The sequence below is a fragment of the Canis lupus genome, chromosome 8 (genome assembly GCF_048164855.1).
Source record: "Canis lupus baileyi chromosome 8, mCanLup2.hap1, whole genome shotgun sequence".
NCBI lineage: Eukaryota > Metazoa > Chordata > Mammalia > Carnivora > Canidae > Canis > Canis lupus.
The window spans coordinates 58751015-58774718 of NC_132845.1; the positions used below are offsets into that span (position 1 = coordinate 58751015).

Here is a 23704-nt window from a genome sequence, read left to right on the forward strand (position 1 = left end):
GCCGCCCGCCCTTGCTCCGAGCAGACAAGCAGATGCCACGGGTGCCCCCTCGGCCAAGCGGACTGCTGACCTCCACCTGCCCCAGGGGGATGCAGGCACCGCTCCGTGGCCCGGCCACCCTCAGGGCCCGAGCAGAGCTGCAGCCGTGGCTATGCGGGTAACTCCGGTACGTGTGCTCTGCACTGGCCGCCCCGGGCCCCTCAGCAGGGTTCAGGGCACTCGCCTCCATCTCCCTGCAGGGGCTGCCTCCCCCACTTCTACTTGTGTTTTCTGGGATCACCCAGACAGGTGCTTGCTGCTGAGTCCTTATCTCTGGACCTGCTCTGGGAGACCCAATGAAGACATTCTGATGAATCTTCCAGCAGAGAGCTCTTGAGCGCACCCGCTCTCACCTTCACCGCCGGAGGTCAGGCCGCGTCGCCTCTCCTGGGAATGGCTACGCCTGCACCTAAGCTGCCCGGCCGGCCTCTGGCCTCGCACCCTCCACCCCTTCCCCACAAGACAGATGGACGCAGGGACGCTTATGGCCGGATAGAGAGATAGATACGGGACAGACAGACAGCCGATACAGTCCCAAGTACAGACTAAAGGTAGAGATCGACACACAGACACAGATGAACAATCTGGGTAGGTCTCGTCCCTGCTCAGAATGGCCAGCCCCCTCCCACGCTCCTGCCCCTGTGCCCCCGCAGCCCCATCTCCTGCCTTCCTGCCTTCCCACTGCTCCCCTTGCTCCAGCCTCGCTGGCTTCCAGTCCTGGCTGCTCCTGCTTTGGGGACTTGGCGTTTGCAAGGCTCCGCCTGGAAGGACCTTTACTGGCTGGTTCTCAGTTTTTCAGGCTCCAGTCAAGAGGTGGCTCTGCAGGACCCTGCCCCATTCCCTCTTCCACCACACGCTCCCTCTGAGCACCTGACGGTACCTGAGGCTGTCTCGTTTCTGAGCCACTTCTTACTTTCTCCCTCCCCCTAGGCTGTGAGCCCCACAAGGCGGAGGCCTGTCTGCTCTGATTCACGGCTGGTCTTCAAGGGGATGGAAGATGGACTCTCTGCAGGCCGTTGACCCGCATGTGAGGGCACCCGATGCTCCTTTCGTGAAGGAATGCTGCTTGGCAGATGACTGGGTGCCAGGGCAGGGGTGAGGGCCGTGGGAACGGGGCTGGGCTCTGGGGGAGGGAGGTCTGCAGTTCCCCCAACCCTGGGCATCCTCATTAATTCCAGGGCTTGCTCTTAGAGCCAGACTGGGTCCCTCCAACTCTTTCTTCATCCTTGGGCTTCAGGGACTGGTAAGGTTGCCTGCCCATTCTGCAGGGAGTGTGGGGAGGCTCAGGCCCAAGCAGGAGCTGACGGTGCTTGAACACGTCAGCGTTCTCAGTCTTTATCCCTACTACGTGCTTCTCGAGCCTAAGGGATTTCTCCACCCCCACCTTCTCCATGCCCTGGGTCCTGAACCCCTCCTCCAGGAAGCCTTCACCCCAGCACAGACACCTGGCCTGCAATCAGTGGGTGAGCCCAGCACCCCCTGCGATGCCACCCCGCATTCCTCGGGTGGGTGACTCTTGTCTTGGTCATCTCACGGGGGTGGCACCTCCTACAGGAGCCTCTTCCTCCAGAGTGAAGACCAGACCTCTCCTCTTGTCTTCCCAGGCCCCTCACTCCGGGCTGAGCCACTTCTTGGTCAGTTCCCGGGATCATGGGATTTGGGGTTAAACAGACCTGAGTTCAAGTCTCCACTGTGTCCGTTCGGATATCCCCAGAGCCGACCCTGAGGGAGGAGCTGGAGAGTCGGGGAGATGTCAGGAGGTGCAAGGGAACTGGGTGTAGGGAGGGAAAGCAGCAGAGATGGGGAGGCCGCCAGCCCAGGGAGGGCTGTGAAGCCCGCCACACCGGTCTCTAGCCGTCCAGGGGACCATGCAAAACACATGCCTTGGAGCAAGCCCACTCCCGGGGACGCAGATACCGACCCCTGGAAGGCACGGGACCTTCCTAAAAGGTCTGAGAGATGTGGGTGGGGCGCAGAGAGAATCTGCTGGAACTGCCCTGCCACGAGTAGCAGAGCTGTGTGACCTTGGGCAAGCTACTCCACCTCTCTGAGTCCAAATTTCCTCACCTGCAAAGTGTGGTTCATAGTCCCAGTTGTCGGGGCTGGGGGCTGGCAAGGCCAGGAGACCAGGCAAGAAGAGCCTGGGGTGCCGTGGGGTGTGCGGGGGGCACGCGGGGCCTCGTGCGGGCTGAGCTGAGCTGCTGCTGTTTTAACTTTAACCTCATGTCGGCTGCTTTTCTGGCTGGAGCAAGGCCCTCTCTCTCCTTTCACCTCCCTTCTGCTTTCTGGTCCAGGCATTTGTTTTCCTAATCGGTGCCCTCGATTCTGTCTAGGGCGTCCCCCACAGTGAGGCCTATGAAGTCCATGCATTCTGGGCTGCCAGGAGCCTCCCCAGCCCAAACACACGTGGTCCACTGTCACCTCCCTGACTTGGCGAGTTGGACTGGGGAGCTGTTCCCTCTTCTGACCAACACCCAGCCCAGCCTGGCCTCGAGCTGAGGCTCGCTGGGCTGCCCTGAAACACCCAACGGCCCCTCACTTGCTTAGCATCCCATCTCCGCCATGAGAGGACCAAGGCTGCCGTGTGCAGAGGACATGCTACACCACGATGCCAGCCTCAGTTTCCCCATCTGCAGAGTGTGTCTGTGGGACCAAGCAGGGGCGCAGGGAGAGATTGGACTGGCTCATCTCCAGGCTCCCCTCTCCTCGGACGGCCCGGGCTCCTGCAGACGAGGCCACTTACGGGCAGGGTATCTCTCGTGGCGACAGTCTAAGCGGAGGTCCTCCTCGTGCCCATCCCCCTTCTCGATCCTGGAAAGAAAAGGACCCAACAGCCTGTGTGAGACGGTGCAAGCTGAGCTGGCACAGACCCAGGACCCAGAAAAAAATACAGCCTTTTTTCCCTTTGGGAACACTGTGCAAAGCCACCCACGCCGCCGCCACCACCACCGCATGGGCGCTTTACCACAACCCTGTTAGATGGACACCATTATCTCCATTTTGTTGATGGAGAAGCTGAAGCATCAAAAGCTAACGTGACCAGCCGAGGGTCACACAGCTAAGAAGTTAGAGGCAGAAGAGGGATGCAAACCTGCGTGTTCTCAGAAAAAGAGGTTCCATTACGTGCAAGTGCTAGATTAGAAATGATGGTTTGATGAAAAAAATTATACGCTGATACGCACAAAAGATTATTTGACAGAATATATACCAAAAGGCCAATGGTAACTGACCCTAGATAAGGAGGATAGAGGGATTAAATCTGGAACCTTCTTTTTGCTTACCTCTATCCTCTGATTTGGGGGCAACGGACTCCTAATAACTGTGTCACTTTTCTTAACTAAATGAAAACACTTCCTCAGGGCATTTCTACATATAAATAAAGCCACGTCTTCTGACTTCTGGCACCGAAGGTTGGAAGGTTGGAAGGTGGCTCCTTCCCACCAACACGTGCAGCTTCCTTCTCCTCTGGCGTCTCAAGATGACTACAGCTCCTGAGGGGGCTGCAACGGTGTGGCAGGGATGCCAAGCACAGAGCAGTGGCTGACAAGGGTCTGGGTGGAGGCAGCCACAGACCTAGACCCTCGCCCTCACCCCACCACAGGTGGGGCCCGGGGAACGGGCGGGGCCATGTTCCCACACAGAGCTCGTCCCTTCGTAACCCGAATAAGTCACGGAGCTCCACGTGGTCCAGGTGTGCATCACCTTTAGAGGATCACAATCTGGAATCTGGTCCCCAGAAGTAGAAACGATTCCAATCATTATCATATCTGCTGAGCAACACCAGAAGTACTCCCAATTCTGTATCTGTGGCCGCACGGTTTTATATCTCTTCAATTCCTCTTTGCCTTTTTAAAAAGATTTTATTTATTTATTTGAGAGCGGGAGTGAGTGGTGGGGAGGGGCAGAGGGAGAGGGAGAGAAGCAGACTCCCCACTGAGCAGGGAGCCCAATGCGGGGCTCCATCCCAGGACCCTGGGGTCATAACCTGAGCCAAAGGTAGATGCTTAACCGAATGAGCCACCCAGGCGGCCCTCCTCTTTGCCTTTTACTTGCTCTGCGTTCCTCCATCACCTCTTCTTTGCACTGATACCCTCTCTTCTCTCATGGAGGGAAGTCTCAGGCCTCGCCCAAGAAACTGCCCCACCCCTGTTTTCTGATTCTTCCCATCACGTCTTACTTCTAGTTGCCCAGCTGTGTCCAGAAGTGTGGGGCTGGAGAAGGAGACGTGCGGAAGGTGATGGATGACAAGCAAGCAATGGCATCTGGCATTGCCAGGAGAAGGGAGGGAAACACTCATGCACGGAGCCTTTCGCCCCCCTCGGATTGCTCATTCATTTATCCGGCACGAATGTCCAGAGGAGCTGCCCTGGGCAGTTCACTCCAGATGCCGTGTGCACCATGGAATGTCTACCTCAGCTCTGCCCTCGGAGAGCATCCAGTCCAGTAGGAAGACAGTGTGCACACCAGTCAGGCAACAAGTGCGGTGTAACGCCGCCCGAGGTTGCCCACGCTGCCTGCACCCAGGGGCTAGGCGCAGGCTTCCCAGGGAGCAAACTCTGAACATGGTGGTGGTTGTTCGTACAAGATTTTCTGTGGCCTGGGTGGTCCCAGATGGCAGAACAAAGCCCCAAGGGCTGAAGCTGTAAGAAGGCAAGTGTGCTGTAGAAAGCTGATGCTGTGGGAAGGTTCCACACAAGGAAAGGTGTCCTTTTGTGGGGGGGCATCTTTTAGTAGAAACATCTTTGTTATTTTCCTGATAGCTCTTTGTTATTAAAAGACAAAAAAACCCAAAAAACATGTCCCACTCATAGATCAGAAGTCTCCTTATAATGACACCTCCATGTGGTGGCATCATCACTGCTAGGAGTTTAGTGTTTATCTTTTCAGAATTCAAACTTTTGAAAAAACATATACAGCCTCAAATTAAATATGCTTTTGTAACCTGTTTTTTTTTTTTTCTTACCCACAAATTTTCCACATCGTTCTATGTCAGGACACATCTCATTCCCCTTTTTCCTCGTATTGCATGTGAGAGAATAGTTAATATTCAATCCGCTACTGACAGACATTTGGGGGTTGTCCAGTTTTACATTCCTCCAAGTAGTGCTGCCTGTATGTCCGGCAAGTTGCTGAGCTCCCCATCCCCAGAGGTAATCAAGGCTAGGGTTCCACCCATCATGAAATGGCAAACACTGGATGGAGACTGGACCAGGTAATGGAGCCCATCCTCGTGCCAGAGCGCCCTCTCCCAGGCCATGCCCAGGGACTCTGGACCAACGGATGCCTGCCCTGCCCGTCCCATATGGGCTTTGCATACCCTCCTGTGTCTCCCAGCCTTAACTTTGAACTGATTCATCGATCTACCCAAGACTCCCAGTTCTCATGGCTTCTTATCTTCTGAAATCACCCTCCTCTCGGCCTCATGCTGGGCTCCTCCTTGGGCTCTGTTGGGAGTCTGAGCTCTGGGGAGGGGAGCCAGTGAGCAAAGGAGCTGGTGTTTAAGGAGAGAAACAGCCCCACCTTGGTCTGGTCCCTCCCCACCCCTGGTCACGGAGACCTGGTTGCCAAGAAGCCCAAAGCTCAATAGTTAACGTATCAATGAACACCTGCCAATCAGTGAGCGTGGGCTTGGGGGCCACGGGCAGGACTCAGAGGGGCCTCTGCCTCCAGAAGCTCATGCCTGTTATGCACATAAACAAATAATCATAACTTACTATGCTAAGTTTTAGGCCAGAGAGTGTTAATTAAGCAGGTTGGAAGGGTGGACACCTGCCTGGTACAGGTATTGGCAAACTTCTCCCAGAAAGGTCTGGGTAGTTACGACATGAGGCTTCTCTGTCACCGACCACTCAGCCGCCCTTGTGGTCCACAAGCAGCCGCAGACACTGTGCAAACCAACGGGTGTGTTCACTAGACGTTTATTCGCAGCAGGTGGTGAGCCAGATTTGTTTTTTGGGAGACAGCATGTAAATCCCTGGTCTTAACAGTGGGTCTCAACTTGGGAGGCCGGCTGAAGTGACCTGGGGAGTGCAGCCAGGGCTGAGAGCCACCTGTCAGGACCAGCAGGGGCTTCGGGGACCGGCAGCCTGCTGGAGGCCACCTGACCTGCTCACTTCTCAGGTTGGGGGCTGGACCCACACTGGTCGGCCCGTCCTTCTGCTGCACCGTGTGGCCATTCTGGAAAGACCTGTCTTGTGCAGCTCACCCGACTGCTCAGAATCCCACGATCTAGAGGTTTCTCTGTGGCAACGGCACAGGATGGTAAGCATGACGGTGAAGACCAGCACCACTGCCCCGCCGATGGTTGTGAACACCAGTGCCGGTACCTGGCACAGAGCGAGGGCTCCTAGCAGGTTAACCACCACTACTTCTAAATTCGCTTGTCGATCTTCCCTGGTACGTTTTGAAGTCTGAGGGAAGAGGACAGAGTTTATCTCGCTCTGCCCTTGGAGACCTCAGGGTCGAGCCCGGTGCTTGGCACCAGGCACCCCCAAGAACGTCAGCACAGAGGGAGGGGGAAGGAAGGAGTAAAGGCAGCCTGAGGCTGAGAGTAGCCTGCATGGGGTTCCTTTCTTTCTGCATGGAAAGAAAAGGAACAAGGGCAAATGGCACTGGGTGACAATTATATTTGATTTGAACTGTGATTTCCTGCAGGAAATATTATGTGCTTTCTAAAGACAGGTGTTTTTTTGTTTGTTTGTTTGTTTTTTGTTTTTTGTTTTTTTTTTTTAACGGTGGTGCAAGAAAGTACCCACAACTCTAAGTGCGTGCCTTGAAGGGTAAATGGGCGGTGGCGCCGGGATGCATGCAGTGCTCAGCAGGGGCGGCAGGTGGGCAGCGAGCACCTCTGTCCTCCGTGAACCCGCTCTGTGCTTCCCTCTGCGGCTGTCGGGCATCTCCTCTGAAAGCTGCTTGAGTCTAACCACGTCCTGGTCACCTGCAAGCCTGATTTCCTCCTCTGATCAACAGGCGTAATATCGCGCCTGCCTCTCGGGGTGGCTATAGGATTTTCTTTTTTTTAAGATTTTATTTATTTATTCATGAGAGAGAGAGAGAGAGGCAGAGACACAGGCAGAGGGAGAAGCAGGCTCCATGCAGGAAGCCCAACGTGGGACTCGATCCCTGGTCTCGAGGATCATGCCCTGGGCTGAAGGCGGCGCTAAGCCACTGAGCCACCCGGGCTGCCCTGGTTATAGGATTAAATGAATGAGTCCGTGGGAAGTTCAATGTGTCTGTGGAGTTCTCATCACGTCATTATTACTATGGTCATCATCAGCCTTATCTCCGGGGGGGGGGGCGTTATGGTCTGTCCCCCTGTGACTCCACCCCATACAGTTTCTGATGTGGAAGGATAGTGTTTTAGCATGTTCACCAGTTCCCATCCCCTCGCCCCCCCCAAAAGCCACACACACACACATACACACACCCTTTCTGCCACTCTGACTGTTAGACCTGAGCCATGTGCTACCTCGGGGAAAGGGGGTGTTTTGGAAGAAGCAGAGAAAGGGCTTCAAGGCATTGAACACCTCTGGATTCAGGGCAGGGCGCACCCGCAGCGGGTCACACGCAGCCTTCGCTCCTAGGAGAGACAGTCTTCCCCAACTGGGGACAAGGAGAGTCCACGCAGAAGCTCGGCTGGTGCCCAGCGAGGAGGATAAGCCTGGGTGAGAATGAGGAACTGCGGTATCTGCTCTGACTTTCAAGTGAGAGCAAAATACACTTGTATAAATCGTCCTAATCCTCACCATTTGGGGTCCTTTTGCACCTGTTCAGACCTGTACCCCAACCAAGGCTCCTGCTGCCATCAGTACCATCATCCCCACTTTACATATGGGGACACCAAGGCTGAGGTAGCCCCGGGACTTGTCCCAAGCTGAGCGGTGTGGTTCTGGTGAAGGTGAATGGCTGGCCCTCCAACAGAAGGCAAGAGCCGGCCTTTGCGGCCTCCGTGCGTACGCCCCTTGGCTGATGTGAAGGTGAGAGTGTGACGTCACTGACCGAGGAGCCGCACGCTGCTCCCCCCCACCTCCCCCGAGCCAACACAGGCTGGCTGCAGCTAGCGCCGGGCTGCGGTCTGAACTCAGCCTTACGGTCCCTGTACCTGGAGTGTCCTCCACTGCGTCCTGCAGATTCCCCGGCCCCCAGGGGACTCGCAGGCACACCCGCCCGGGCTACACCTGCCTGCGTCGTGAGGTCCTGGAGGGAAGTGGGGAACATCCAGTTCCGGCCCTCAGAACTGCCAGCAGATGTGCAAACAGCTGTGTCTGGTGTGACTGCACGGTAACAGCCACCACCCAGTGACCCAAACTTCCATTCCAGCTGAGACTGGCTATTGGTTCTTTTTTGAGAGAAGAGATGGATGGAGGGAAGTGACGGAAGCAGAGAGGCTCTGAGGGCTTGAAGGTGGCCCAGAACCACTGCCCTGTCTCCTCAGGAGGCCCCCCAATACCTGCCCGCCTGATTCCAGGGCCAAACGTGGCCACCGCGGGTCACGTCAGCACAGCCAGGGGCTCCATCAGATCTTCTTTCTGCTGTGAAAGCAGCCCCAGGGCCTCCCCAGCACAGCCCTTCCAGAATGTTCTCCATTCCCGTGGTCCTGCGGGTATCATCCTCAAAGCCAGCCCCTCTCTCATGGCCACAGGCTGGCTTCTGTTTTCCAAACTTCCAGTCACTTCCTAGTATGTACTGGCAGTCTGGGCTGTGCATGCTCCTCAACCTGTCTGACAAAGGACTTAGGTTTCCCCCCTTAATTTCCAATCTACCTTGGACTAATTTTTTTTTTTTTAAGTAAAATACAATAAAGGGATGCCTGGGTGGCTCAATGGTTGAGCATCTGCCTTTGGCTCAGGGTGTGATCTTGGGGTCCCAGGATCGAGTCCCACGTTGGGCTCCCTGCATGGAGCCAGCTTCTGCCTCTGCCTGTGTCTCTGCCTCTCTCTCTCTCTCTCTCTCTGTGTGTGTTGCTCATGAATAAATAAATAAAATATTTTTAAAAAGCAAAATATAATAAAAATGAGTTACTGGAAGAGGAAATGGAAAAAACCACATAGGAAAGCAAGCTTGGGTGTCCCAGCAAGCTCAGCCATCTGAGAGCTTCCAAACTTCTACTTCAACTCCTGTCCTCACGTCACTGTGGATGTTTGCAAACGGGCCCTGGGTGGGGGAGGCCACACTCTGAGGGGTGCTGGCGGGTAGGGCCTTCCTTGATCCACTGGGCATGTCCATCTCCCCAAGCCGCAGCGGGACTGCATCTGCTCCGACCTGACCATTCCTGAGCTGGGCAGTGCCCCGAAGTCCCCCAAGCGGCCGGTCTGCTTCAGCAGATCTGGGGCAGGGCCTGAGAGTGCATTCTAACCGGTTCCCAGGATCGCACTGGGGAGCCAGACGCTGGACCCTCGGCTTCGGGCACGCGTGGGGCTCCTCTAAGCTTTGGCCGCGTCGTCCTCGTGTCCTAGGCTGTGACCCAGTGGACCCAGGCCTCCCGTGTCCCCCTCTACGGTCCCAGCTACACGTAGGCAACACCATGGTGGCCGGAGGCCCTCTGGCCAACTCCCCCCCACTTTTCACGTCCCCTCCAGCTGGCTGGTATTTAGGAGAAAATGGGGGAGTTCAGGGAGCGGCCGTTCCTTCCAGATGTTCTCCTGCTTCCCTCTGATCGCTCTGCACTCCACAGCCCATCTGTGCGCTCAGCTTTCCCCGCACGCCGCGCTGGCCGCCGTCTGGTCACGGAGCAGCCGAGGGCCTGCGTCTCCGCGGGGTCAGCTCTCATTGCTGGGGGCCGCGCTCCTCTGCAGAACACACGGCGATTCCAGGGGACCCGCGCGGAGCGGGGACGGGCGCGGGCGGCGCTGAGAAGGGATACGCGGGCCGCGAAAGCGGATAAAGGCGGGCCAGGGGGTGCTGTGACCGAACACGTCTCAGAGGCTCCACATCTAGGGGACAGTCGCAGAGGACAAAGGACACAGGGATTCCGAAATGATCCATTTGCAACGGAATACAGGCTGGAATTAAAAGGAATGTTGGCGAATCGATGGCTCTAAGTAGGAAATTAAGATTCTGGAACCTCATATCAAAAGCGCCATTCCAGGACAGGGGGAAATGAATGGGTTTTTTTTTTTTTTTTAAAGATGCTTTTTGTTTCTTTGTTTCTTCCTTTGTTTCTTTGTTTCTTTCTTCCTTTCTTTTTTCTTTCTTTTGTTTTTTGCTCTTCCCATCTTATGAGTAATACACCACGATTGGAAACATTCGGGGAAAATAACAGCGAAGAACAATACCCATCCACGTTGTCAACGCCTTTCCTGACTGCCATGTGCAGTTGAGCTTTCTCTCTCATTTCTCCAACACTCGGTTTTTAACCGACACCTCTAGATGTGAGCACTTTGAGATAGAACTGCACGGGTGGGAAATTGCGACTTAGAAAACGAAATAATCATTAGCACACGTGGCACCCCCGCCCCACCCTCTGCAGCCTCTCGGGGGCTCGAGACTTGGTTTATCTCAAAAGCACTTTCCTCGGCCTAATACAAGAAGGTGAGTACGCCGAGGCGTGGTGCTTCTCAGCTTGGCTAGGGAAACGGTGGGCAACAGGTCACACAGGCAAGCCCACTGGCAGCTCCCAGAGGGCATAGGTCACTTGGCCTAAATGACTGGCCAGTGACCTGCCAAGAAGCTCCTTGCAAGAGGCTTTCTTCTCTGCTCTTCATCTCAGTCACTCTCGTGAGGAACGAAATAGGGGAGTGGACATGGGTCCCTGTCCCATGGGCCTTGCCGAGTAACTGCAGGGTTAGAGCTGAGTGTCTGGGGGATGGTTCACGGGGCAGTTACTTGACGGAGAGGTATTTGTCTGCCTCAGGGTCAACGCTGCAGGCACCAGCTGAGGGCTGACCGTCAACAAGGCAGAGCAGGGGACACCCCAGGCAGAGAGGCCAGCGGTCCAGCAGCTGCACGCAGGCAGAACCACCCGACTGGGGAACCATGAGGGTCCAGGGGGTGCTGTGTGTAGGGGAAGGGGACCAGGGCCCTCAGTGAGGCTAGGCGGTGGCGGGGCCGCATAGGTGATGGTGAGAAGCTGTCCCAGAGCCATGGGAAATCACTGAGACATTTTAGGCAGGAAGCTGGGGAAAGAGGTGGCACAGTGAAGGGGTATCCTGCTGGGGGGGCACAGATGGGAGGGGTGAGGCCAGATGCATGAACACCACGTAGGGCTCCCAGGGGCGCAGGACCACAGGGGGACAGAGAGACAAAGCGAAGGGACTGGCTTTGGTGGAGACCATCATGAGTCAGTCCTGGCCATGCTGATTTTTGGTGACTCTGAGAATGTAAAGCAGAGGCGATAATGAGGCAGATGGATATGGAGCCAGGCTGTCAGGGGTGGACGAGGATGTGGGAGTCCTGGCACACATGTGGCCACTGAGACTCATGTCAAATGGGGACAGAAGAGGGCCCAGAAAGGGCCCCGGGAGCATGGCCATTTAACAGAATGGGGGAGGAGAGGAGTGGCTGTTGGGGCTGAGGGAGGACGGTGTGTGTGCAGAGTGTCAGGGCCCCTGGGAGCTGTTTGGGGCAGTGTGTGTGTGGGGGGGGATGGTAGACAGTGACAGAGAGGTAACAAAGTGGAGACAGCCCTTCCAAGAGTTTCCCTACAACAGATGGGAGGGAGCAGACAGCAGAGAGCCCCCCTCTGCACCAGGCAGGGAGATGGATAAAGAGGGGGCTCAGGCCCTCAATGGTGTAGGAGTCATTCAGGTCTGTGCCCATCATTCAGGTCTGTGCTCAGGGTCGGCCTCGGGGCCTAGGGAAGGCTGTGTGCCACCCAGGAAGGAGGCGGGGGGAGGGCTCCTAATCCACGGTCTCATGCTGGTAATATTAAATTCTCTGGGGCCACCAGCCCCCACCCCCAACGCTGTGGGAGGAAGAGAGAGAGCAGAGACCCAGGTCCAACTTCCGCTAATAAATCACCCAAACTGCTCAGATTTTCCTAAATACACTTGTGTGATCCCCCTCCTGGCCTCTGCTCGTGCTGTTGCCTGGGCCTGAGAACGCCTTCTCTCACCCGCTGCCCATCTGGCTGGCGAGCAAGGCACGTGTCTCTAAAAACTTGGCTCAAGGGTCTCATCTCTGAAAGCCCTTTTATCCGCCAGCTGCCCTGGGGTGGGCCTGGGCCCTCCGCCTGCTGTCACCTCCAGGAGACCCCATGGCTGCACTGTTTTGCTGTGCTCAATGGACCCCGAGCCAGGGGTACGACAGGTGACAGGCGAGCCTGGGGGACTCCCAAGGCAGATGCTCCTCCTCTAGTGAGCCTGGGGGACTCCCAAGGCAGATCTCCTCCTCTAGCCCACTGACACCGTGCCAGAGCAGGGGCACAGGGGGGCCAGACCTGCAGCTTTCCCATGAGAAGCAAAAATCTTGACGTTTTAACACAAAATCTCCTGATTTTTAAAACTCAGCCAAAATTTAAATATTTTTAAACCACCAAACAGAGCACATCTTTCAGCAGGATTCTCCGAGGGCTGCCAGCTTACAGCACCTGCTGTGCCCCTTTCTCAGGCAGGGAGCATGTCCTCCTTGCGCTATACAGAGGGAGGTTTCTGGCAGGGGTGCAGGTAGGGAAAGGGAGGCCCCCCTCCCCAGTTTTACAACCAAAACCTCACTGCATTGTCTCATGTAATCCTCAAAACGAAACCGCAAGGAAGGGTGCCAGTCCATTTTCCAGGCAGGAAAGCTGAGGCTCTAAGAGAGGACGTGACCTACCTGGGGACCCACAGCTAGTAAACCGGGGAGTTAATTTCAACCCTGGTCCACTTGTTAATGAGCGCATCCAGGGTTAAATGAGTGCACGCAGGCCAGACCCAGGAACACCGGGTGCGGGACGGGAAGCACCGTACAGCTCTGCATGGTGAGGAACGATGTAATTTTTATGGATAGTTAGTAACATGACTTATTGAGCCCCTGAGGCTGCAGGTGCCAGGACCCAGTGGAAACCAGAAAGACCACTCCCTGCTTTCTCTGGCGGCGTGCATGGTGTGCACACGTGCACGTGGGAAGGAGGCAGACACAAACAAGGCAGGAAAGGGGTTAATAGGTAAATCCAGTTCAGGGAGTAGGACACTCCACTGCTGAGAGCACAAGGTGAGGGCGGGTGATCTGATTCCCCAGGGAGGATGCCACCAGGGGAGCAAGGCAGTCCTCCCTGGAAGCTCGGGGACTTTGGCTCTCCCACCCCTGTGGCCTTCCCCAGGGAGGCGGCATGTCTGTTCCGTGCAGCTCAATTCCTGCTAGAGTCCAATCCAACAAGTCTGGCTTTTCTCCACAAGATGTTAAAGCAGATCCCAACATTAAGCATGCAAGAAAGCCAGGTCTGCAAATATTTACCTTTCATTCAGCAGCTTCTGACCCTCCCCTCAGGAGGCCCCATTAAGATGCCCTCTGCGGGGACAGCAAGCAGGGTGACTGGGAGCGCTTAATTCCAGACGTTTCTCAGACCTGGCAAGCCTGCTCAGAGTCAGGGGGAGGCTCCCCGGCCCCGCTCCACACGCATGCACAGTGGCCCCTTCCCATGCACACACGTGCGGGCACACACACGCACACCTGAATTGCAAAACCCCTGAAGACTTCAGAATCTGCCCAACTTGTCCTGAGACTTGCAACAGGAGGGGGGTGGGGGGTTGGTGACAGACTAGTCCCTTCCTGCTGCATCAGCCCCCGCAGGGCAGGGCGGCACCTTGTCCTCAGTCAGGAGCACAGTGGGCAGGCCTGGATGAAGTGAGACCCACAATTCCAGGGACAGGAACGGCAGGGCCGGTGGGGAGGCCCTGCACCCTCTCCCAGGGCACCACACCCGCCCTCACACTGCAACAGTCCCACAGACTCCCCTCACTCACCCATGCAAGCCCGGCTCCCACCTCCATGCCAGGCAGAGAGGCTGCTGACCAGTCCTGAGAGCCCACATGTCACGACACTGATTGTGGCCCGCTTCAATCCCAACTCTGGCATTTACCGGCTGTGGGACTTTAGGCAATTTACTTTACCTCTCTGTGCCTTGGTTTCTCATCTATGAAACGGGGACCCAAGAAGAGTACTTGGCACGGGGCAAGCACCATATGCCTGCTGTGGTTAGTAATACAGTTACTAGATTCCTAAGATCTCAAAATGCCGTCTCCTAAGCTAATCACCTAATCATTACCGAGCTTGATATTTCACATCAGCATCAGAGAAACAGACTCACTGACACAAAATGCAGTACCGTGCCCAGGATGTTACCTGGGTTTTCAAAGTGTGACTTCCCAGGATGCTGGTGGCTCTGGGCTCTCCCTCTGGGGGTCAGAGGACACTGGCCCAGACAGAGCCTTGCCCCAAATCACACAACAGTGAAGTGACAGGCCTGGAACACCCACGCACTCCGAGTTAGGCCCCCCAAACCCCTGCTCCTTCCAGGGCACACCCCACCCCTCAAGGAGTAGGGGGTATAGGCAGGTGGGCCCCTCAGATCTCTCCCCTGGTGTCCATGGCTGCAGTTTTGAGGACACTGGCCACTGCAGAATTTGAGCCCTGCTGCTTGCTGCTGGGCCACTTGCAAACCTGGGCAGAAAGAGATCCATGCACTCTGAGCTCTTTGTAGGGAAGGCACAAAAAAAAAAAAAAAAAAAAGAAATTAGAACAGCCCAGCTAAGCTGAAATGCTCTCCTCAGAGAGGAAGGGAAATAAAATTTGATGAACCTCTGCATAATGTTCAAGTTATGAACGTGTAAAGTGATATGCTGCACATATGCTGGGAACCGTTCGTCTGCCCCCACATGGCTGGGGCCTGAGCTGATAGGGACAGTTTCAACCAGGGCCCCAGAAAACAGCAACTTCTCGCTGATGGAGAACTATGAGGTCCTGTTTTCTGCCTCAGCAAAACAAGGTTGCCCGTGGCTGCCTCAGGCTCTCTTGCAGCCGAGCGGATGGCTGAGGACACAGTGTTCAGGGGCGGTTTTAGACATCAAGCTGTCTATACGGCTCCTATAAATGTTTCCTGAGTGCCTACTGCAGGTCCCGTCCTATGCTGGTCACTGCCACCTGCCCAGAGAGCACGCTCTGTCCACAGCCATGGGCACCCTGTTTGCCTGAACTCCCTGGCCACAGCTGCCTGGTCCCCAGACTGGACACCTGACCTGGGACTCTGGCATGGGGGTGCTGTGAAGCTGAATTTGCCCAATGATGATGAAGTTTGAGCTGAAAGGACATGAGACAGCCAGGCCTGAGGTCTCCAGAGAGAAGGACTGAGCTGGTTACGCAAAGAAAAATAAAAAAGCACCCACTTGGTGCCTGGCCTAGATGTAGGCGCTCAGAATACAGCGGGGAGCAAGACAGTGAAGCCAAGTCTATCACAGCGCTCACAGCCTACAAACTATCAAACAGATAAACAGAATAAGGTCAGGTTGTGTAGGCGCTCCGAAAAAACAGTGACTAGGACAGAGTGCGTGGGACCAACTGAGACCGAGTGATTAAGGAAGTCCTCTCCAAGCTGATGATGTTCAAGCTGAGACCTGAGTGAGTGCTGCTGGCAAGAGCACAGCAAGGGCCGGGGCCCCAAGAGGGGTTGAGCTTGCGGTGTTCAAGGGACAGAAAGGAGACCTACATGGCACAGGACAGATGACAGGGTGTGTAGCAGTCAGAGAGGTTCCTGTGTGGCCTCCATCATGTGACTCCTCAGCTTGAAACCTTTCCACTGCCCCACAGAGTCCAGCTCCTCAATGCTACCCAGCTCCGCAGCATCCTTCCCCTTTTCCTCCTCAGATTCTTGTCATCAGTCCTGACAACCTTTCTATTCTCTGCCATTAAAAGGTATCATTGCATATCCAGTCAGCTCCCCTAGAATCATACCCTGTGATAAGAATTTGGGTATGGGTAGTTTACTTAGGAGGTGGTCCCAGGAAATATGCTAACTATGTGCCTGTCTGTCCTTCCATTTGTCCATTATCCACCATCCATCCATGCATCCACAAATGCATTCATTCATCTATCTTTCCACCTAACCATCCAACCATCTACCCAACCATCCACCCACCCAACCATCCATCCATCCACCCCCCAACCCAACCGTATATATGTACATATACCCATCCACCCATTCATCCATCCATCTATCCAACTATCCACCCATCCATTCACCCACCCAACTATACATACATACACCCAACCATCCATCCACCCATTCATACACACACAATTTATTGGCACTTCTATTCCCAGCTAGACTCTGAGGACTCAAGTGATCAGATGTAGTCCCTGATCTTGAGGGACTCTTCCACTTGTCATCAACAATCCCACTGCTGGGTCCTCTTTTCACTCAATGCTGTGACAGAGCCCAAGAAGGAGACCACAGTTCATTCTCTGTATGCCCCTAAGAAGCATGAGGCTAAATAGCAAACACCCAGACTCAGTTCTCTTCTTCTTGGGTTCTTGGGCTCTGATCACAAGGCAACCTCACGTCTCATAAAATATCAAAATGTCCCAGAAATTCCAACACAGTGGGGTCCAAACTCTGCCTCCCCCAGCCTGTCCCTTCTACCCCACTACCCCCTACTATGCTTCTGTGAGGTCATTCACTCTAGTTTTTGACTAGAGCCCTGTGGCCACTGAGGCCAAACCCCGGGGTCTGGATTCCCAATGGTGGCCAGAGGTGACCCCATGTGCACTGACCTCTCCCGGAAGTACCTGATGGCCTCAGGGTGTATGAAGGTCGGCTCCTCCCGGTAGCCCTGCTCAAAGACCTTGCGCTTGTGCCGGAACTCAATGACCGTCTTGGTGTAGGAGTTGAGTGTGGTGACAGAGGCTGCCATGCAGCAGGTAAAGGAGCCCCACGCCAGGCTGCCAAGAGACGAGGAGAGAGGTGCCACAGTGAGGGTGGGCAGGGGACAGGAAGCCCCCCTTCTCTCCCCTCCCCCTGCCAGACATGCATTCAACCCTGCACAGCTGCATCTTCTGGGCCAGACTAGAGCAGGTCCTGCTGTGGAGAAGACGAAGATCTGGTCCCTGCCCTGCTCACAGTCTGTACACTCTGACGCAGACATGACAAGAGTTCATCACTGGGAGGCAAGACAAGAGCGAGACCTTCCATCCGAGGGTGCCAGCCTCAAGGAAGGTCACCAGAACACAACTATGCTTCCATGGGGTCTTGGAGAACGAGAGAGCTTGCCAGCAGGGGAAGGGCATTGTGGGAAGAGGGAAGGGCGTGTGCAAAGGTGTGGAGGCGCAAGGCAGTAGGAACAGTCCAGAGACTGGCTGGGACGCTGGAGTGAGGGAGAGTGCGATTAGTTGGAGTTAATAATAGAGAAGCAGGGGGGGTCAGACACCCTAAAGGCTGGTTTCCGTGGGGGTTAAATTACCTCTGTTCATGTGTGACCTTGGGCAAGTTGCTTGACCTTTCTGCCTCTTATTCCTCATGTCATTTTAGGGGACATAACAAGCGCCAGCTCACAATGTTGTTGCCAAGATTGAAGGAGATGAGCCATTCAAAACATCTCAGAACAGCGCCTGGAGCATACAGTAGGCACCCAAGACAGGTTTGCTGTCATTACTACCGTCCGCAGTTTCAAGGTTCTTACTACCACTCCTGTCTGGCTTCATTTCCAAACTCTCCCTCTGAGAGATTAAGTTACAATGACCCGTGTGGCGTTCTGCTCCGCTCTTCCTCCAAGCACAGCTGGCCACTCTTGGCCACACTCACCTGATGTGTATGCGGAGCCAGCCAGAGCTGGAGCATCTTTTCTATCCACAACTGGAAAGAAGGAAAGGGGGGTGTGGGGCTCGGAGCTCAGCCAGCCAGGCTGCCAGGCTTCTCCGACCCAGGGTCCATTCGAGAAGTGGCCTCCTGCCTACTTCCTCTGGCCAAAACTGGGCAGTAACATTTAGAACCAGCAGTGGGGACCTGCCTGGCCCTGGTTGTTGTACCCAGTCTGGTGTCCAGGTCCCTGCTCCCCAGTGTCTGCCTTGATGACTGGTTTCCTCCAAATCAAGGGCTCAGTGCTACGGCCCTGTCTCAGGGCATCCAGCCTCCCCTTCTGCCAGCTACCTGTTGGTTCTCTCAATATCACCCCCCATGCGGTGCAGCCCACCTTCACACCCACTGCTCTTCTCTTCGTCAGCCCCAGGACACCCAGAAGGAAAGCAAGGGGAAGTATGAGAATTCAGCCTTTCTTGCAGGGATCCCCTATCATCACCTATCCCTTAGCGCCCAAACCATTAATAGATTCCTTGTTCCTTCATGATAAGGAGCTAATTTAGACCTCCCAGAAGCTCTTGAGTATCTGTGACAGCCCCTCTTAGAACTGTCCTGTCCATCAGAGTCCAGCAGGTGATCCCGACCTCTGTTCACAGATGATTGGATGAGGGCTGACATCTGACCGAAGGTGATCCAATCAGATATTCTCTCCTCGGAGCAATGACACTCAAGACTAGCTCAGCGTGGGATGTGTGTTTGAACTACAGAGGTGCAAATTCAGAACATGAGGTTGGAGAATAAAGAAGCGGGCTTTTCCTGGGATTCCACGAGGATACACAGGTTGGTTTTGCCTGACCAGCATCCATTCTGTTAAGGATCCAGGTGCTCCCCTCCTCTGAGGCCATGTGGTTTGTGTGCAGCTGGCTTCACCCTCAATCTTTAGGGATGATCACACGGCCATCACCTGGTCAATGAGATCATCTCTTCCCTCTAGATGCAGTAATTAGTTCAAGGATGGGCATGTGACACCCAAGTCAGGCTAATGAGATTCAATCGCAGGACTCTTGGAAATCTTTGTCTTGGGGTGCCAAGCTGGTGGGATCTGAGCCTGGAGCTGCTCTGGGGACTATGTTGCCACTATGCAACCTGCTAAGGAGGCTGACTCAAAGGGGGGCCATGAAAAAGAGCTAGATCCCTAAGATGAAGCCATTATCCCTGGATTTTTCAGCTATGGGAGCCCCAATTCCTTTATGAGTTTTTCTTTCCCTAAGCCAGTTTGGATTGAGTGTCTGTCATTGGCAACCCAAGTTCTTGGACAATTACTTTCTATAGATTCCTCTCTCTTACATAGCTTAGTTTTAAAGTGAATTTCTAGTCTTTACGGTCAGGGATCTAATCTAGGAGCGGGTCCAACTCCCAAATCTGATGACCCAACCAGAGGAGGAGCATCTCTCCCTGTCACACACCCCTGTTCGATTTCATCTCAGCCCTCACCACACCCTGTAATTCTCCTGTAGCTTTTCTTCCTATTATTTATTATTCTTTGTTCTTAAATGAAACCTTCTATTTTGGGATAATTATAGATTCACATTTAGTTGTAAGAAATAATACAGAGAGATCCATGTACCCTTTACCCAGTTTCCCTCAATGGTAACATCTTGCAAATACAGTCCCCAGCCGGCATATTGACACCCATACAGTCAAGATACAGAGCGTCTCTATCCATCACCACAATGATCCCTCCTGTTGCCATTTTACAGCCACCCCCCCTCCCCTCCCAACCTCTGGCAACCACTAATCAGTTCTTCATTTCTCCAACTTTGTCATTTTAAGAACGTTGCATAAATGGAAGCACAAAGCACGTATTTTGGGGATTGGCTTTTCCCACTTGGTATAATACTCTGGAGAGTCATCCCGGCTGCTGTGTGTATCAACCATTTGTTCCTTTATATCACAGAGTTTCTCCACATCTGCACCAGCATGTCACGTTGTCACTTTGGTTTTTTTTTTTATTTTATTTTAGCTCTTCTGATAGATGTGTAGTAACACCTCATTGTGGTTTTCATTTGCATTTTCCTAATGGCTAATGGTGTTGAACATCTTTTCAGTTGCTTACTTGCCATCTGTTTATCCTCTTTGGCAAAATATCCGTTCATGTTCTTCTGCCCACTTTCTAATCGGATTGTTTTGCTGCTGTTGTTGTTTACTGTTGAGTTTTGAGTGTTTGTACAGATCCTAAATACTAGGCCTTTGTCAGAGACGTCGTAGCTTACACATACTTTCTTCCTCTGTAACTTGTCTTTCCAACCTCTTAACAAGGTCTGTAACAGGGCAAATGTTTCCTTTTTTTTCAAGATTTTATTTATTTATTTATGATAGACACAGAGAGAGAGAGAGAGAGAGAGAGAGGCAGAGACCCAGGCAGAGGGAGAAGCAGGCTCCATGCAGCGAGCCCCACGTGGGACTCGATCCTGGGTCTCCAGGATCACACCCTGGGCTGAAGGCAGGTGCTAAACCGCTGAGCCACCCGGGCTGCCCAGGCAAGTGTTTCATTTTGTTGAAATCCAATTTATTATATATTCCATTTATGCTTTTGATCCATTTGATACCAAATCCAAGACCTCTTTGCCCAGGTCTAGATCCCAAAGATTTTCTATTTTTTTTCCCTAAAAATTGTATAGTTTTACAATTTTTATTTAGGTCCACGACCCATTTTGAGTTATTTTTTATACAAGGCATAGAGTTTAGATTGATTTTTTTTTGTCTCTGAATGTCCAATAGTTCCAGCACCATTTGTTGAAAAGGCTACCTCCCCCACTCCACTGGATGGATTTGCATCTTTGTCACATATCAGTTCAGCCTATTTGTGTGGGTCTATTTCTGGGTCCCTTACTCTGTCCCATTGATCTCTGTGTATCCCTCTGCCAATACCACACAGTCTGGACTACCGTAACTATATATTAAGTCTTGAAATTGGATAGACTGGTTCCTCCCACTTTTAGTCTTGTTTTTCAAATTTGTTTTAGCTATTCTAGTTCCTTTGCCTCTCCTAATAAATTTTAGAATAATCTTGTCTATACCTACAAGAAGTCTTGCTGAGATTTTAATAGGAATTGCATGAGACCTATATACCAACGTGCGGAGAATTGACGTCTTTACCACAAACATGGTATTCCTCACCATTGATTTCAATCTTCTTTGATTTCGTTCATTGTCATTTTGTGGTTTTCAGCATGCAAGTCCTACAGAAGTTTTGTTAGATTTAGGACAAAGTGTTTCACTTTTTTTTAAGTGCAAATGGTATTGTATTATTAGTTTTGTTGTCCAACTGCTCAATGTTATAGAAATATAATAGGGGCCCTGGGGCGTGTGGGTGGCTCAGTTGGGTGAGCATCTGACTCTTGGTTTCCGCTCAGGCCGTGATCTCAGGATCTTGACACTGAGCTCTGCATCTGGCTCCACGCTCAGCAGGGTGTCTGCTTGAGATTCTTTCTCTTCCTTGTCCTCTCCTTCTGCCCTTCCTCTGCTAGTGCTCTCTTGCTCACTCTCTCAAATAAATAAATCTTAAAAAACATTGATTGTGGTACCTGTGTGACTCAGTCAGTTGAGCATCTGACTCTCGGTTTTGGCTCAGGTCTTGATCTCACGGGTCGTGAGATCCAGCCCCATGTCAGGCTCCATGCTCAGTGGGGAGTCGGCTTGAAGATTCTCTGCCCCTCCCCCTACTCATACACACACACACACACACACACACACACACACAGGCTCTTTCTCTAAATTCAGTAAATCTTAGAGATATGTATGTATAATTGATTTTTGTGGTTTTTCTCTCATATCCCAAGACTATACTGAACTCCTATATTAGGTCCAGGCATTTTTTGGTAGATTTCTTGGATTTTTCTACATAGACAATCGTGGCATCTGCAAATAAGTATGGTTTACTTCTTACTTTCCAGTCTGTATGCTTTACTTTTCATGCTGTCCTGCACTCCTGAGAAGTTCTAGCACCATGCTGAAAGAGTGGTGCTCCCAGCCTTAGGGGGAACACATTCAGTCATGTTACTGCCAGCTGGGGTCAGGGTCCAGGCTCCCCATGGGATCTCCACTGCCACTTGGGGATGGGTGGGGCTTGTTACTGCTCCAGCAAAGTGACAGTCCCAGCTCCCTACTCCTGCATCACCACAGCAGGTGAGGGGGCACGCACTTAGGTGCCTCACTGCAGCCTGAGGAGGTGAATCCAAGCTTGGTATGGCAGGGGGTGTCAAGCCACAACCGTTGGTCTGCTTGTGCTTTGTTTTCCGTGATGTAGGACTATAGAGAGCAGTTATTGCTAAGTTTTCTTAGTAGGCTCCCCCTTCTCTGGTCCTTTGGCTACAGAAAGCAGACCTTTGGTGGGGTCTGTGTGTGTGTGTGTGTGTGTGTGTGTGTGTGTGTGTGTTTGTGTATGTGCGCACCTTTTGGCATTGCTGGGTTGCTGACTTCTTCATTTCCAAAGTGGGATGCACTAGACAAAAAGTCCATACCAATGTGCTGTCTCTCAGACCCTGAGAGAGTCTACTGAGTCTACTGTCTTCTGTCCGCTCTTCAGAGTCTTCTTATGCTTAAGTGCTTTATGTCTGATGTTCCAGGATTTAGTTATACTTAGCAGGAGAAATAGGGAGAAGTATGTGTACTTCATCCTTCCAGAAGTGGTAGTCCCAATTATTTGTTTTTTGATGTTCTTTCCACCCATGCCAGAGCTTCAGCTTCGTGAGAACAGGAGCTTTGTTTTGTTCACTGCTATATCCTTAGCACTTAGAACACACACAGTAGGTGCTCAGTAAATATTTGTAGAATGAAGTAATACAGATACGATGATAACACATTGAACAAATTGATATAAAAACACCGTCCTGGTTTTCATGTGGATGAAGGGCTCAGGGCTGCCTGCGTGAATCTCCCTGCTGTGCCTCATCCTAACACCCCCCGGGGCCCCCACGCAGGGCAGAGTTTGAAAACCTCAGGGCTGGAACACCTGCTGATGTTTGCAGCTTGCCCTTCTGAGCTGGTGCACTTCTGAGCTGGTGCAGGGAGATACGTGGGAGGTTGGCCTGGTTTTTGGAGCCAAGAGCAGAGTGGACACTGTAGGGAGGAAATGCGAGGGTGATAGGGTCGACACAGTGGTTGTCAACCACTCTGTCCTCTGGGAGCTGCAGGGCAGGGCAGAGGGGATGCTGGAGGCAGATTCAGAGATGCATACATAGATGCCACCTTGCAATCTGCCCCAGGCCCTGCTCAGTGGGAAGACTGTTTACTGACCACTGAGAGAGGCAGCCCTCATCCTCATTCAAGTCTGTATGTTAGTAAATTGAACACCAATAAAAAAAAAAAAAAAAAAAAAAAGACAGATAGGCACAGAGTCACTGTGCAGGTCAGGACACAAATGCTCAGTGCCCCAGAGCAGAAGGGACCAAGAGCTGATGATGGCAGGTTCAAGAAGCCCAGCTAGTCCAACCATGGCCAGCAGGCACCCTTGGGCAGCCATACCGTTCCCTCCCTGGTCTCAGACAAAGGGAGGCCAAGGCTAGCTGCCTGGCAATACATGAAAAAGTGAGAGTTTCCAGCTTCCTGCTGACCACACAGCCTCTCAGCAGGGACATCAGTAAATACACCCTCTCCAGGGGCTCTTTGAGGCCAAGGCTCTTCATTGGTGATAGCAGCAGAAGCCCCACCCGTAGGGGGTCAATCTGCTGAAATGCCAGCTACGGCCTGCAGAGAGGGCAGGGCAGCCCAGGATCCCAAGAGAGGGAAGAAGCTAGCCTTCGTTGCCACTGCGCTTCACACAGACGGAGTCTCAGAGGCACACAGAGAGGCACCACCCACTCAGTACTGGCCCAACCTGCTACTCTTTGCTCTGTGACCTGTGCCAAACTGCTTAACCTCTCTGGGCTTCTAGCTCTTATGAAGTACAACTCCATGATC

At 53.1% G+C, this 23704-nt stretch overlaps 1 protein-coding gene across 4 annotated transcripts in view; it reads right to left on the bottom strand.

The window, feature by feature from the left end:
• Window positions 1-23704, bottom strand: part of GSG1L (GSG1 like) — a 202157-nt gene that overhangs the window by 9494 nt on the left and 168959 nt on the right. For 2 of the 4 annotated variants that reach the window (XM_072836275.1, XM_072836278.1), the window contains 2 exons: window positions 16723-16890; window positions 2783-2850 (listed from right to left, as the gene is read on the bottom strand). In XM_072836275.1, the coding sequence (XP_072692376.1) occupies window positions 2783-2850; window positions 16723-16890 (236 nt within the window). The remainder of the gene's footprint in view (window positions 1-2782; window positions 2851-16722; window positions 16891-23704) is intronic. The other 2 variants (XM_072836276.1, XM_072836277.1) reach the window with 2 other exon arrangements.